The 17,023-nt window shown below is 31.3% G+C and overlaps 1 protein-coding gene across 1 annotated transcript; it reads right to left on the bottom strand.

Annotated features, from left to right (window-relative positions):
* Positions 1-2,512: 2,512 nt before the first annotated feature.
* On the bottom strand, positions 2,513-4,462 carry LOC129896529 (bidirectional sugar transporter SWEET10-like). The gene is made up of 6 exons (XM_055972455.1): positions 4,274-4,462; positions 3,983-4,019; positions 3,663-3,873; positions 3,412-3,573; positions 3,201-3,320; positions 2,513-3,110 (listed from the first exon to the last, which is right to left on the bottom strand). The coding sequence occupies exons 1-6, from the start codon at positions 4,317-4,319 to the stop codon at positions 2,793-2,795; spliced, it is 894 nt and encodes a 297-aa protein (XP_055828430.1). The 5' UTR covers positions 4,320-4,462; the 3' UTR covers positions 2,513-2,792.
* Between the last annotated feature and the right edge of the window lie 12,561 nt (positions 4,463-17,023).

The following is a 17,023-nucleotide window of genomic DNA, read 5'->3' as shown; positions in this document are numbered from 1 at the left end:
TTCCTTCGCTTGTTCCTCATTAGATTTTGTGATATATCTCAATTTCATCAAAAGAAAACCAAATGAACATATTAAAAAAATTGTTTTTGATTTGTATGTTATAAAAATCCGAAACCAAACCAATAAACTATTTTCTTTTTTAAAAAAAAATCAAAAACTAAAAAACCCATCCCAATAACGAAAATATTTCTATTCAACTTAATAAGAATAATCCCCGTGTGAATTTGAATTTAGTCAAACTCTAATATGGGTATCGAATATCGAATGAAGAAAAAAAAGAATAATATTGTACACTCCATCAAATTACATTGTTATTATCACAATATTGATCTATTATAATTTAAAAGACACTTGTTCCTCGGTAAATCTTATCCCATGGACAGCAAAAGCATAAAAACATATTGAAAAGTTGAAATATGAATAGATATTATTGTTTTAATGCGTGGAACTATTTTTCGAGATAGATGATAAAATATTGTTGCTTTTCTGTTTTGCTCTAAAGGCTAGCATGGAAATAAAAGCCAATGGGACAACCATTTACGTGTACACCGGACAACTTTTGCATGCCAGTTTAAATACATTATAATATTTCTACCCATGAACGAAAGACGCATGCAAATAAGATACGTGGGCGAATTGAGATGAATTTAGACTGTTTAAGATTGCCAAGTTATTAAATAGCCAAATCTATATATACATTTTTTTTAATTTTTGTTTCAAAATTTCATTTTGATACTTCAACTCAGTCTTGTTATATTCTAATCCTTTAATTTTATTTTTCATGTACCATTTAAATACAAAAAGTTTTATTCAGTATAAATGTCCAATGTATGTTAGACAAACATTAAATGAGTAAAAAAAATCCAATTAATGACGCCGCGTGTTTTATTTTTTCTAAATCATCCGAATTTACTTGGCATTTACACTGATTGTATCAATTTATCACCTTTATGCAATATAATAATATATTAACTATCTATATACAATTGATTACAAAATTAACAGCGAGTTTATATATATATATATATATATATATATATATATCATCTTTTTCAATTTATATGATCTCAACAAAATATTTGACATCATTCGGATAATTATAATTCTAAATTTTAATAAGATATCATTCTCCTCAATCTAACTCTTTACTTATTATTTTAACATTTTATTTAATCCTTTATAACCTAGAATATAATTGATATTTAAAATTTTATATAGATAAAATGAAATATTTAAATTAAAATAAAAAGAACCTTAGTTTGAGAGAGTTAAATAGAAAATGAGATAGAGGAAGAAAATTAATGGATAGGTAAAGTAGATAAAAGAAAAATTGGGGTTGAAAAGAAAATAAAGAAAATAAATAGGAGAGAAAGTTGTTGAATATAAAAATGTCGAATATTAATAGTAAAAAAGATCTCTTACATGCTTTAATAGGTGAATAATTTCATTAATATGTCCAATCAATATTTTATATTTAAATAGTATATTAAAAACGGAGTTGGAGGCATGAAGGGCTAATGGGAAGGCCTCCGCTTCAGAAGAATCCCTAAATGAAGAAGAGGCCTTCCCGGACAAAAACTCCTAGTAATAGAGCTTAACCTAGCCTAGTTGTTTCCTTTACGAGGTATTTGGCCTTATGTCCCCCTCTCTTGTAGTTCTTATTAATTATTAATAAACAAGAGAGTTTTGGAGAAAAAAACTGTTTGAAAAAAAAAGTGTCAAAATAAAATTTAAGGACAAGTTAAAGGAATTATATATGTGTTTGGCCTTATTAAATAATAAATTATTGATCCGCCCAAAATTTAATTGAGCTGAAATAAGCTAAAATATGAATCATAAAATTTCTCATCAATCAAATTGAGTTAGTTATCATCTCAAATTTTGATGGGCTGCAATCTGAGCTACAAAATGAGGGACTCAGTAATGCATTTTTGAGCGGTTGGGATGGATTATGATTTCATGGACTAATTTGTTATCTCCTATTATAATTTCATGCAATCATAATCTTATCGTTCGCTTAATTTTTTGGAAAATTTATGTAAATGTACATTTAGTCATTTGATTTACCAATATAATCGAATATTCGTTACTTATGTATTCTGGTTATATATATTGCCTATTATGTATATAATATACATATTATATATACATATTGTATACATAGTATATATATTTTGTATAAAATAAGTATAATTTATTCTGGTTATATATATGTATGATATATATATATATATATATATATATATATATATATATATATGATATATACATATTGAAAACATAGTTTATATATATTTTGTATAAATAAATATACATTATGCACGCATTTTAGAAATTAGAATCCACCTGCAGGTAGTGAGGGGTTTGGATTTGTCATACAATCTACCTCACTAATTATTATTATTATTAATATTAGTATTATTATTATATACTTTCATTGGTATTCACGTGTATGTGTATTATTAAATCTCTAAAAGGATACACCAAATATAAATTTTAACTCAATAAGCAATTGGAGAAAAAAGTTAAACTTTTATTGCTAATAAAGAAAATCCAACACACAGCTAGCCAGACTCTCTAAGTATCAACATCCATTTTATCTAGCTTTCTTAGTGCAAGAAGAAAGGAAAAAAAACTTAGACGTACGAAAATTTAACTAATTTAAACACATTTAGGATTAGGAAACTAAAGACTAAAACAAACTCGAACTTGTATTCTTGTTCTTTAATTGAGGAGTCGCTTTGCTTGTTAAGAGTAGATAATTCGTCGTCTGTTTTTGTTTCTATTGCATTCTAGACTTCCACAGTTTGCAGCTTGGGCGTGGTCTCATCAACTTTAGCTTCACATGTAGTACCATGCGGACACGTCGCCACGTGTACTTTATCTTTGCAAACCATTAAACCAAGCCTTACTATGTCAATAATTTGTTCTTGTGTAAGTTCTGGAAACTTCTTATTATTAGTATTCATGTTGTCATCCTTCACAATGACTTCAGGCTTTTGTATCTCTGGAAGTTTCTGTTCCTTAAGAATGGCCGACTCTTTTTTGCTGTATATTACATAGAGAATCATTTGGAGTATACCGAAGATGAATCCCAGTACATTTGGAGCCTATAAATAATAAGTAAAATACGTTAGAACAATATAATTTTAAGTAAACATGGAAAAAATTACGTGCGCGCAAATAATTAAATAACTTACAGCGATGTTAATGTCTTTTAATAAAAGACCATAGAAGAACCACATAACAGCACTTAACGTCAGAAAAACTGATAGGAGAAGTGGCATGTATTCCACACTCTTTGTTTTGATGACTTTTCTCTGCATATATAAAAATATAAATGAGAAAATTTAGCACCAAATCATGTATGAAATATAATGAGAAAATTAAAAATTGCACGTAAAAGCATACCACAATGCCTAAGGGTGCAACAAAGACACATAAGGAGAAAATAAGGCAAATCCATCCAACAACTTGTCCACGAATGGCTCCTTTGAATAGAAATTGAGTAACCAAAATTATTGCACCAAATCCACCCACAACAAATAATAAGATCATCTTTATAGTTTGGACCTGCATTAAATTAATTATAAATATTAGACTTGAAAAAGAACTCCTTTATGGGGATAAAAAATAGTACTGAATATATTGAAAAAACATACCCTTGATATTTTTGGTGCGTAGAAAATGTAGAAAGCAACGTAGATAGTTTCAACGAAGACACCAAATGAGTTAATAGTTATGAGAAGTGTTGTGTTGCTCTTCAAAAATGCATAGTATATCCAAAGCATGGAACTAAAGAGAGCAACCACGTATGGAATTGATTGGTACCCTTCAGCTGTTTTCTTCTTGTAAATTGTGTAAAACGTGGGCCTGAAATAATTGTCAAAATATATATAGTTGTTAGATTATAATCCAAAAATGTAAATAAATAGGAGTAGTAAACATTTTAAATAAAAAGAACAAACATATATAAACTTACAGTGGAGAAAGGAATACGATGAACGAAACGATGTTGCCTGCAAGTTTTCAAAGGGAAAAAAAATGATTTAGGAGAAAGACGCATGTAAATTACTATATTAAACTTAGTACGATGTAAAGAGTAGTGACTATCGCATCCATTTACATAAGGCCATATTATAATAATTATACATTACACGCATAGTGATTTTTCAGTGAGATTACACTGAATATGTTATTGTTGTTGTACATAGATAGTGAATCTGTTTATAATTTAAGAAGGAAAAAGAAGGAATAAGAGGTATATATTTACCAAGGACACCAAAAGCAAAAGCCCAGTGTTCTGCAGAAAATGCCATTTCTTGTTTTTTTTTTTGTTGTTCTTAACAAAAAGAATTCAAATCTCTAGCACTCTTTCTATTGCTAGACACAAAGAAGTGCTATGAGTTTGCAAAGACTGGCAAGTTCTAATAATTGACAGTGAAATGAGAAGGGCTTAGTTGAAGTATTTATATAGGTGAAAGGGTGGGAAAGTAGGTGTGTTCTCTATTTGAAAATATTTGTACAAATAATATTCTACTATATATTTTTAAAAAAATATGTAAAAGAGCACTATGAGGTTTAAGGGTCCCAAGATTCTCTTTTATTATGTCATTACCCAATCCTAAGGTGCACTAACACTTACAATATATCATGCTTTATTTTATTATTTGGAGAGGGATTTGATTTTAATGAATTTCTATACAAAATGAAACTCCTAATCAGCTAAAAACAATATCAAGACATGATGGAGGGACCAATGATTAGCTGCCATTTGGCATCAATAATAGAGTTTGCATGCAGTTGTGGCTCCAATTTAGAAGATCAATTTGACTGATGATGATGAGAAGGTAGGATATGTTTAGCTTTGCAATTGCTTTACTTGCTAGACTTATCTTGTCCTGGTGAGTTGTCATTTATCCCAACAGTGTTTTAATGAAATGAAATTAAACCAATTTCTTAATTTGTTTCTTAATTTTGTAAATTACATGCTAGTGACATGTTTATCTTAATATGCTTTCCCTATACGTTAGTTAGGCTTCAATTGATGCCAGCCTGACCCACAGCCACCAAATAAATTGTACAACAAAGATTTTTTTTTTCAAAAAGAACTTGTTAAGTTAAAGGTGTGTTTGGTAGGAAGGAAAATGTTTTGCTGAAAAATAAGTGGATTTGTACTTATTTTCTGGAGTTCGATAAGAAAGTTGAGAATATTGTTTTCATAATATTTGTATATAATTTAGTCAAATATTATGGGGATGACGTATGCTTGAAGGGTAGAAATTAGAATATAATCGTTGTGAAATGTTACTTATGAAACTTTTTTCGCTATTTCTATCACATAAGTCATTTTATTCATTCTTAAGTAACTTTCTAGAAAAAAATATTCTTCAAATTTTTGAGCTACCAAACAAGAGAAAATTAAACAATATTTCTTACAAAATGTTTTTCCCTCGTACGAAACACTTCCTTAATTAATTTCTCTTACTTAATCAAAGTACTATGCTTTCTTTCATTTCGTTTGGCTCGATAAGTTTTAGTTCTTCGGAGCGCTATGTTGTTAGACAGAATTTTTTCCATAACCCCCCCCCCCTGCCCCTCCTCTCCTTTCTTCTTCTTTTTGAGATACATTTTCTTTAGCCTAAGAAATAGTAATAGTTTTGGTAAACAAAAAGGATTAAACTTTAAGGTTTTGTGGATACTGTTCACCCAAATTCAACAGCCACTACATATATATATCTCATGCAAGAATTAATATAAGCTTTTCTCAATAACTGAACCCAAAATGAAACTTGATATTCCCTCCATTTTAATTTGTTTATCTGATTTTGACTTGACACGGAGTTTAGAAAATTAAAATAGACTTTTGAATTTTGTGGTTTTAAAAAAAAAATATGTACAATATATACAAAAATATCTTTTAATCTTATCGTGTTAAATATGTCATGTGGAATGTTTAAATTAAAAAATTGCCACAAAAAAAAGAAATATTTTTTAAATTAAAAAAAAAGACTAAAAGGAAAAAGTAAGGCAAATAATTTGAAAGGGAAGGAGTAATTTTTCTCTTTGGGACAACTTGTTAAATGTAATATCTCTGTCAGGGAATAGAGCACTTTGCTTTGATGATCTAATTATAATTCAAAGGTTGATTTTTATTAACATAAAGGTTGTGTTGTCACTTTGAACCTTCTTGCTTTAATCATATAAATAGTATAATAATACTATGTGTACACATTGCATGCCTTACGTTTTGAACTTCATGTAGAAAAGAAAGATTAAACAATTGAGAGATAGTGATGATTAAAAGATGTATTTCATCAAATTGTCAAAATTCCGTGGAAAACTCAAACTTTTATTCTTAGGTAATAATACATGGACGGTCCTTCTTCCCTCCCCACATAAACACTAAAAACTTAAAAGGATACGTACTTTTAATTTCACTACTTAAATCGTATTTAACTTTTACCCATAAATAACACGGCATTTCAAGATCTTGATGAATTTCTAGTTCAATATATTTGACATTGAGGTATAGCTATTATTGTTAACGCTGAAGAATTTAATTTCTAATCGGTAATATTCTAGATGGTCATATGCAGAAATGATCGAGTCTGATTTTTTTCAAAAAAAAAGTAAAAAAATCAAGTAAAGGTGTCAAATATGGTCCAAATTTTTCTTACAAATAAATTATCTCATAATTAAGAATGTGTGTTGTGTTCGAATTTTTATGAACCATATACTATATAATGCATGTCCCACTAATTATTAACGCGGTAAAAATATGATGACTAAGTAATGTAAATTAAGTGGTCAATGATTAACGTTATTTTGTTAGAAACAAGTTAGGTATGGATTAATAATAAAGAGATTAGTCATCAAAGCATTGTAATACATGATATATTTCTTATTGAATGTTCAGTTTATAATGTATTTGAACAAACTTTTACTTTTGAAAACAAAATATAAGTTTGGCAACTAATATGATGGTTAGTTTTGTCATTTTTAGTATTTATATCCATATATTCATTGATATTGTTATTCCTTCATTCTAGTCCCGTAGTCCGCATACATAAAACAGGAAAAATATTTACTTCGCATAATTTTTCAGATATTATATATGAGGAAAAAAACTTTATATTAATAAATTTACAACGCATGTTTGCTCTTCAAACAAATTGATCTGTATTTTTTGTTTTTTCAAATAAATTGATCTTTAATTTTATCTTTTAACAATCAAACTTATTTCAAAGCTGGAGTTATGTCCGAACATATTATTATAACAAGCCAAAATTAATATCATCTCAAAATCGAAACAAAAGTGCAAATGACGACCCATAAATTATGGGATTTTATGTGAACATTAGATCTATTCAAGCCCCAACCAAACAATCTCCAAAAGTGAAAAGTCTCAATTTAGCCTATTTTGCAGGTGGCATTTAGTCATACGCATAAAGCATCGAATGATAAAATATCAAAAATGCATCTAAATTTTTTTTTTTTTAATTTTATACTATAATTATTGGAGTATGAGTTTTATATATAAACTATCACTTCTCAGTTTGATAAACACACATTAGTGATGTGTGTAATACTTTCTCTCTACTCTCTGTATTTTTTAATTTTTTTTGTCAAATGGCTAAAATATTTTATATTGATAAAAATAAATAAACTATTAATATTAGTTAAAAGTTAAAACTAAAGTATTTCTATCCCCAAAAAAAAGAAATTATTTTTTTAAAAAATGAAATTATTTTTTTAAAAAAGTTATTTTTTTAAAAAAAGTTTAAAATATTTTTCTCACTCATGTGTATGTATCTAAACGAGAAAAGAATTTGGAAGCGGAGGGCTAGGTGCGGCGAGATAGAATTCTAATATATATATATATATATACAAAAACAATATCTAAAATATTATTTGAAGGGGAAGAGGAAGATGAAGTAAGAATTTTTTAAATTTTTTTTTATAAAAGCAATTTAGAAAATAAAAATAAAACAAAAAAAAAATGGGTGCAAGGGGGGAGGGCGGGGGAGTATGGTGAGAAAAAGTGATGGTGTAGGTAATAAAAATATTTTATATTTTATTTTATATATATTTTTTGAAGGTGGGATAGTAATACTTTAAGATTTAATTTTAACTAATTCTAAGAATTTATTTATTTATTGTCTATATGGAGTGTGATGTGGTAATTTTTTTTAAATGAAAGAAAGAGTGCAGCACACACACTATAGGTGAGAGTGAAATAAAAGAAAGAGGTGTATTTCTCGAACTAAGAAGTGAGTTTAGGTATGAAACTCACACTCTCAATAATTTAGGTGTGAAACTCAAAAAAAAAGATAGTTTAGATGTGTTTTTGACACTTATATCCAAATTAAATATTATCACATAAATTGAAAGAAATACAACAATTAGTTTGACTCCTCAAGACTTCAAACTAGCCGTACTAGATAGTACCTTCTCCCTTCTAGCTAGGGACTAGGAAAACGTTGCATCCCTTCTGTATCCCATTAGCCTTTTTCTCACACACACACAAAAAAAAAAAAAAAAAAAGGTTAAAAAGTTTTACGAATTTATTAAAGTATTAATTAAAGAGAATTAGGTACCTCCGATGCTGAAAGACTGGAATAATTCATCCAACAAAACATATGAGCACCACTCTTTCAATTCTTTTACAGAGTTACTTTATTTATGTGAAATCAAAGAGTATCAGATTGTGTCTTAACGTGGAGAGAAAACTACACCGCTACTTTGACAAAACAACATTAAATTAATCTACTTTTGTTTCATAAGCCAAGTGTCCCGTGGCATAGTTGTTCATTACTTTTCAATATAGAAAACCAAAAACAAAAAGTCACTTATTTCACTTTTTCAGTTAGACCAGTATACAACCCTGGATGGCACTTTATGCGAATTTAGTGCCTCCGCTACAGTTTTGCACCATATCCCTCCATTATTTTATTTATCCTTTTTATTAGGCGAAACGTATTGACAGTCTCCTAAATTTATTTGAATCATATTTGTCAACGATGAAAGATCGATTAACGTGATAATCATGTTTGCTTGATAAAGTTTTTTTCATTCAGTCTTCTAATAAATGAAAAATGATTTCTGCTAACACGAAAATTGTGCTTGATGCTCTCTTTCCTATTTCACCGCTCTAAGTTATCAATGAACTTCATTTAAACACTCGAAGTATTATGATTTGTTTTGATCAAGCATCTACACACATGATTAAAAAAATATATATTAGACATTTCTGATTCAATTTTGAAAAAATTAACTTCCAAACACATTCTCAAATATGTCACCTTTTTTAGCTATATCGATTAACTTTATTAAGTCGTATAAGGTAAGGCATGTTCAAAATTTTAAGTGTCTAATATGAATATTTTATAAGATTTTTAAGTACTGCTCAACTAAATCAGGTCAATGTCTAACCTTTTGGTTATATAAAATATGTATTTCCTAAACCTATTTATAATTTGAATAAAATAAAATGACCTTACAAATATTTATAAATTTCTCATATAATTTTATAGAGATCTTCCATGAAAATGGTAATACAACAAAAATAGTAATATTTATAATAAATTAGTAAATCAAATTAGCGGGTCATACGTTTTCCACCTGTCTTAAAACACTAAATTAGCAACATAATAAGTAATATCTGCGACTGTGACACTTGTAGTTATAATATGATTTTTGGACAGTGATCCCCATAATAGTTAGTTGCTTTTTGGTCATCATAGCAATATAAAGGAAACTCATGAGTATAGGTCTGGGGTAGAATCTACCTATGAAGAATCTTGATTTGACAACCTTAATTAGTGTACGAAACAAAAAATGGGGGAAGAATCTTTGCACTCTTATGTGCTAACGTTAGCATGGTGCTTGTCCATGATGTTTGGTCTTTTCTAGTTCTAGTAATATATACTGTTACTGCTACTGTAGTGTTAGCACGATTAATTGTACTAACATTAATAAGAGGGGAAAAAAATTGTATTTAAAAGGTTGATATCAATTCCGATTATTAAAGGGACAAGATATTCCTCAACCGACTCCCTAAAAGGAGAGGTTGCAATATAGTCAAGCATGGGCCTAATTGGAGAGAGAAAGGGAGAGTTTGTGTTAAATTAGCTCTTGTGTCTGAGTCATATTTTAAAAATATTTTTATCTAAGGTTTTTTTACTTTTTAGCGTAGTGGGTGGATATTCATGAACCAGGATATTTCTACTTTTCACATGTCGTTCGTTTTCTTGAGAATTTTGAGTTTGACTCTAATATATTTCTACTTTTCACATGTCGTTCGTTTTCTTGAGAATTTTGAGTTTGACTCTAATATCAGATTACGTCTTCAGCTTAATTCATATCCTAAAAACAATTTATTTATTTTTTAAAAAAAATATTGTTCAAAACTTTATAAGGAGCTCAAAATTGCATTTAGGCTCAACTAGTTAAGGAATGAATTTGGACATAAATATTGAGAGATACAAAAAGCTTGGAGAAGCTCAAAGGGCAAGAGATTTTAGAGAGCCCCATTTATAGCGACATATTTCATCATTTTATGTATAAAAAAACAATTAAAAAAATACAAATCAAGCAACAAAAAAGAAGAAGTTAATTCCCGATCTCCTCCGTTTAACGGACATATTTCTCATGTTATAAGACTCTTACAGGTCATTTGGAAGTTCATTAGAGTTATTCAGGTATTAGTACTGTAAGAATAAGTTATAAGAGAAATTGTGTTATTTTATATAGATAATACCTATGCAGGGTTTAGTTATTTTTGTATTTGTTATCCTATCTTCCATCTTACATAAAATAATAAATAGATTTTGTCATAATTTATATACATATATTAATCAGGTAAATTTCAAAATTACAAGCTAAACACTATATTTATTTTATACATAAATAACATATCTCCTAACAAGCTACCTAATATGATATTACTCATACAAGATTTACTACATACATAACTCACCTTCAATTTTGTTACCAAAAGATCTTTTACAAGAGAGAACTATAAGATTCTTATACTATTAATGTTATTTAACTTGTGATGACAAATTAAATTATCATTTTATCAATTAATATATAATAATTTACCTATAGTTATTTTATAATAATTCAGATTATGTGGCAAATAATTTTGAATTCACGGTGCATAGAATTAAAAACCCATGAACATCAGAGGTTTTTATGAGGTTAATCAGGTCCATAAGTTAGTGGCAAACTTAATGGGCTCCTGAAAATGATCAATAAATAAAGGAAAAATTACATGATATAGCTAATTTATACACAATATGTTGTAAAATTAAGCTCAGAACAATATAAGTATAAAGAGAAGAAGGCAAAAAATATAGATGAAGGACAGAACTTTTCTTCTATTCAAATGCCGCTTACAATGGTGAATGATACATTTATTTATAGATTGAAATATCATCCCAAAGCCACCATATTAAATGTCCAAACTAGTAACATTGGCATTTAAAAAGATCACATCACCTTGAAAATAGACATACATGAATTTGTGTAACACCCCATAAATATTATTGATTCATGGATCCTTTCTTTCATGAAGTCCAAATAAATTATCAAAGTTTTCTATTTAATTCAAGCATGAAACTTTATGGATTTTTCATATCATAATTCCAAATGCATAGATTATTAAATATATGAAATTTAATTACCTATCTTATATTAACTTATATTGGCTTTTAAATGCATTAAATTGTTGATTTATTAAAAGTCCTTATATGAAGGCATGAAAAGATTTTGATCATGTTCTAAAGTATTTTGATCATGTTCTAAAGTATTTTGATCATGTTCTAAAAGTATTTTGATCATGTTCTCTCATGCCTAAAGATTTTGATCATGTTCTAAAGTATTTTGATCATGTTCTAAAAGTATTTTGATCATGTTCTAAAGAAATTTGATCATGTTCTAAAGTATTTTGATCATGTTCTAAAAGTATTTTGATTATGTTCTCTCATGCCTAAAGTAATTTGGGCATAACTTTTCATAGGATGGTCCAAATTAGGTGATTCAAATTTCTGAATAACCACAACATCATTACCTACAACTTTCATGAAGAACATATCTTAAGATTCGGATTTTAAGTAGATCAAATAAATTGATCTTTGCAAGACATAGTGCTGTGACGGAATGGAGTGTTTGTAGAATAAAATTCATATCTCGATGTAGAATGCTCCAAATTGGATGATTCTTGAACTAACTGAAACTAGACTTCTATATCTACAATTCTTATGAAGACACCAAATCCTAATAAGGAATTTATCTTATTCAAACGTAGCTTCGAAAACAGATATTCCGTTAAAAGAGATTTCATCTCACCTACCATAGAAAGATCTAGAACCATTTGACATCATCCATGACATCAAAATTCTCCATTGAATTTTCAAGATCATCCTTTATGATTATGTTTATTTATTGTTAGGTCCCTCCTCCACACCTATAAATACCCACCTTATTTCCTCATTTTATTCACCAAGCTTTCTTAAGCAACTCTTCTCTCTATATACTTCTTTACTCCTTCTCAAATATAGTTTTAGTTTTAGTAGTATAAAAATACTACTCTAGTGATTCTTATACTCCGGGTAGTACACAAAATAAACCGGCGAGAAGAAAAGGCTAGGGGTCCAAGAGTGTTCCAATTCGAAGTAAAGCTTCCGATTTAAGGTATGTAAGGCTTTCATAGCATTGGATTGAGTTCGTCCATGCGCCCAATATTTAAATTTATTATAATTGAGTTATAGTTGAGTTTTATCCAAATCTTGAATTCTAAATGAAATAATTCTTCTTCTATTGAGTTAGATATATTTATGCATTAATATTATTATTATTATTGTTATCTCTCATATTATTGGAATTATTGTTCATGGCTACTTTCCCATGAATCCTAATTGATTTGATGTTCATGAATATTTTTACACATATTTTGAGTAAAGATGTTGGCTTTTTAATATTTTCATTGATAAAAAGAGTGATATGAATTAATACTATATATGTATTTTATTGAGTTTTGAAAGAGCAAAAGAATTGAGTTTAAATGATTTTTTGAGTAAATGATGTATTGAGCAAGATGTTTTGATGAGATGTAAATGATGTTTTCAAAGTATAATAATTGATGAAGAGGTAATAAGATGAGTTTGATGATTTAAATTAAAGTCCAATGAGACTAGATGATGAGTTTAATATGAGCACATATTTTGGGAGTAGTATTGAGCACCGAGTTGGGTAAGAGTTTAATTGACTCAAACCCCAGAACTACGTAGCCAGCGTAGGATGGAGGCTATGCCTCTTAAGTCCCAAAAAGAGGACTTTGATGAGTGGATCCAAGATGGTGATGTCCTTTACCCTGGCAAGGTATTGGATGGATGTGGCAACGACATCGCTTCGTTGTATCATCGCTAGCTCATAAGTGATGGTTGTCGGTTAGAGAAACTCCCAATTGAGTAAGCATTGCTTGTTACTATTATTTTTATTATTATATTTTAAACTTGCATTACATATTGATGTTGAGATGATGTTGAGTTTTGAGCTGAGTTTTCTTGAGAGAAGTTTCTTGATATTTGTCCTTACCTTCCTGCCATTTTACATACTCGTACATTCCACGTACTGACGTCATTCGACCTGCATCGTTTTATGATGCAGATACAGGTGTTAGAGATCCTCAACAGGCGCTTCGTTGAAGATCATTATTTTTCAGCTATTTGGTGAGTCCTTCTTATATTCGGAGGAACTCTTTATCCTTTAAGTATTGTTGAGTATTATGTTTCTTTTAAGGTAGCCATGGATATGTCATTGGCACCATCTAAGAGTATTAGAGGCTTCATAGACAAAGTTTAATGATGTAATTGGAGTAGTTCTCCTTTGAAACTACTTCTTCAAAAAAAAAAACATTTCTTCTTTCATTAGATGTTGTTAATGGAGAGCCCATATAAGTATTCTTATTAAATCTTCCGCTGATGAATGAATAAGTGATGAGACCAAGTGGTTCTCTCAGAGGCCAGAGATGGTTTCTGAGTGCCGGCCACGCCTAGGGTACCCTCTCGGGGTGTGACAAACTTGGTATCAGAGCACAGAGTTCAAGAGTCATAGGGTGTCTATGAAGCCGTGTCTAGTAGATTCTTGTTTATAGGTGTGTCGTGCACCACACTTATAATCAGGAAGCTATAGGACATTAGGAATTATTTCACTTCTTTCATAATCTGAGTTCGTGCGATAGAGTTTAACTCTATAAAAGCTTTCTTTCTAATTCGTGCGTTTACGCGTTTCAGACATGCCTCCTAAACGTTCAGTTAGTCAGAGGACCGCTACCAGCACTGAGGTTCCACAGTCAGTGATGCCTCCACGGAGAACTAGGGGCCGACCTGCAAGGTCTACTGAGGTACCCCAAGTACCTACTGTTCAGACCATTCCTACTTCTGAGGAAGATTTTCGAGGAGCGATTGCTATGCTCACCCAGTTGGTGGCTGCTCGAAATAGTAGCCAGAGTTCACCAACTCCTAGCTCTAGTTATCAAGAGTCGTCTGCTGCCACGAGGATCAGAGATTTTCTGAGAATGAATCCGCCGGTCTTCACGGGCTCCAACGTTGATGAAGACCCCCAAAATTTCATTGATGAGATGTGGAAAATACTAAAAGCGATGCATGCTACAGAGATTGAGGGGGTTGAATTGGTGTCTTATCAACTCAAGGATGTGGCAAATGTCTGGTATAATCAGTGGGAAGAAAGTAGAGGTGAGGATGCAGAGCCTGCTCTTTGGGATGAGTTTGAAAGAGCATTTCTTGATAACTTCTTTCCCCAAGAGCTACGTGAAGCAAAAATTGAGGAGTTTGTGAACCTCAAGCAAGAGAGTATGACTGTGAAAGAGTATAGTTTGAAGTTTATTCAATTGTCCAAATATGCCCCAGAAATGATTCCTCATATGAGGTCTAAGATGAGGAAGTTTGTCTCTGGCCTAGGCAAACATGTAAAGAAAGAATGTAAGGCAATGCTAATGATTTCTGACATGGAGTTTTCTAGATTGATGGTGTATGCTCAGCAGGTTGAGGATGACAAGAAAAAGGACCGAGAGGAACACCTAAGCAAGAAGGCTAAGTCTACTGGGCATGAGAATGAGCAGAAGCAAGGGAAGGGTAACAAGTCTTTCTTTCAGAAAAGGTCTTCCAATTATGCACCTTCCCCAACAAATGCTTTTACACCTAATACCAGGTATGATCAGAGATCGCTAAGTCACCAAAACTTTCGATCTCAAGGTTCTCAGTCCCAATTAAGTATGGCTCAAGGCTCTAGAGGAAAACCACCATGTGCTAGATGTGGGAGGCTCCATTTGGGAGAGTGTCGTGTGGGCACCAATGCTTGCTATGGATGTGGAAAGACAGGTCACTTCCAGAATGAGTGTCCTTCAAAGAGGCAGGGAGATGGAAGTAGTAGAGCTCAGTTTTCTTCTGCAGCTCCACAGAATAGAGGTAATCATAGAGGTGCAGCTTCAAGTGCAGGTGGGGGAACCAACCGTCTGTATGCTATGGGTAGTCGCCAAGACCAAGAAAATGCACCCGACGTTGTTACTGGTATGCTCCGAGTCCTTTCTTTTGATGTGTATGCATTACTTGATCCTGGTGCTACATTATCTTTTGTGACTCCTTACTTGGCTAGTAAATTTGAGATCCTTCCTGAGTGTCTTCTTGAGCCTTTCAGTGTGTCTACTCCTGTTGGTGATTCTATCTTAGCTGAGAGGGTCTATAGAAATTGTACTGTGTCAATCTATCATAGGGATACCATGGCTGACTTAGTTGAGTTGGACATGGTTGATTTTGATGTGATTCTTGGTATGGACTGGCTTTATTCTTGTTATGCTTCGATTGATTGTAGGACCCGAATTGTCAAGTTTTAATTTCCAAACGAGCCTATCTTAGAGTGGAAGGGGAATTCTGTAGTGCCAAGGGGTAAATTTATTTCCTACCTTAAGGCCAGAAAATTAATCTCTAAGGGATGTATATATCATATAGTTCGAGTCAAAAATATTAATGATCAGACTCCATCTCTTGAGTCAGTTCCCATTGTGAATGAGTTTCCTGAAGTCTTTCCTGAGGATCTACCCGGAATCCCTCCTGATAGAGAGATAAACTTTGGTATTGATGTCCTTCCTGATACACAACCTATCTCCATTCCTCCTTATAGGATGGCTCCTGCTGAGTTGAAAGAGTTGAAAGAACAACTGAAAGACCTCCTAGATAAGGGGTTTATTAGGCCAAGTGTCTCACCTTGGGGCGCTCCTGTCCTATTCGTGCGAAAGAAAGATGGGTCCCTTAGAATGTGCATTGATTACCGACAACTAAACAAGGTCACCATTAAAAACAAGTACCCTCTCCCCAGAATAGATGATTTATTTGACCAACTTCAGGGTGCCACATGTTTCTCTAAGATAGACCTCAGATCAGGCTATCACCAGTTGAAAGTGAGAGAATGTGACATCCCGAAGACGGCTTTTCGAACCCGCTATGGTCATTTTGAGTTTCTTGTTATGTCCTTTGGATTGACAAATGCTCCAGCAGCTTTTATGGACCTCATGAACCGAGTATTCAAGCCATACCTAGATACGTTTGTAATTGTCTTCATCGATGATATTTTGGTCTACTCTAGAAGTAAGAGTAAGCATGCTAATCACCTTAGGATTGTACTTCAAACTCTTAAGGAGAAGGAGTTGTATGCTAAGTTTTCAAAGTGTGAGTTTTGGCTTGAGTCTGTAGCATTCCTAGGTCATATTATATCTGCGGATGGAATCCAAGTTGATACTCAAAAGATTGAGGCAGTTAAGAACTGGCCCCGACCCACCTCTCCAACCGACATAAGGAGTTTCTTAGGTTTGGCTGGTTACTACAGGAGGTTTGTTGAGGGATTTTCATCCATATCCTCACCATTGACTAAGCTGACTCAGAAGAAGGCTAAGTTTCAATGGTCTGATGCTTGTGAGAAAAGTTTTCAAGAGTTGAAAGCT

The sequence above is a fragment of the Solanum dulcamara genome, chromosome 7 (genome assembly GCF_947179165.1).
Source record: "Solanum dulcamara chromosome 7, daSolDulc1.2, whole genome shotgun sequence".
In the NCBI taxonomy this organism is placed as follows: Eukaryota; Viridiplantae; Streptophyta; class Magnoliopsida; order Solanales; family Solanaceae; genus Solanum; species Solanum dulcamara.
This window is presented reverse-complemented; position numbering and strand designations above follow the sequence as displayed.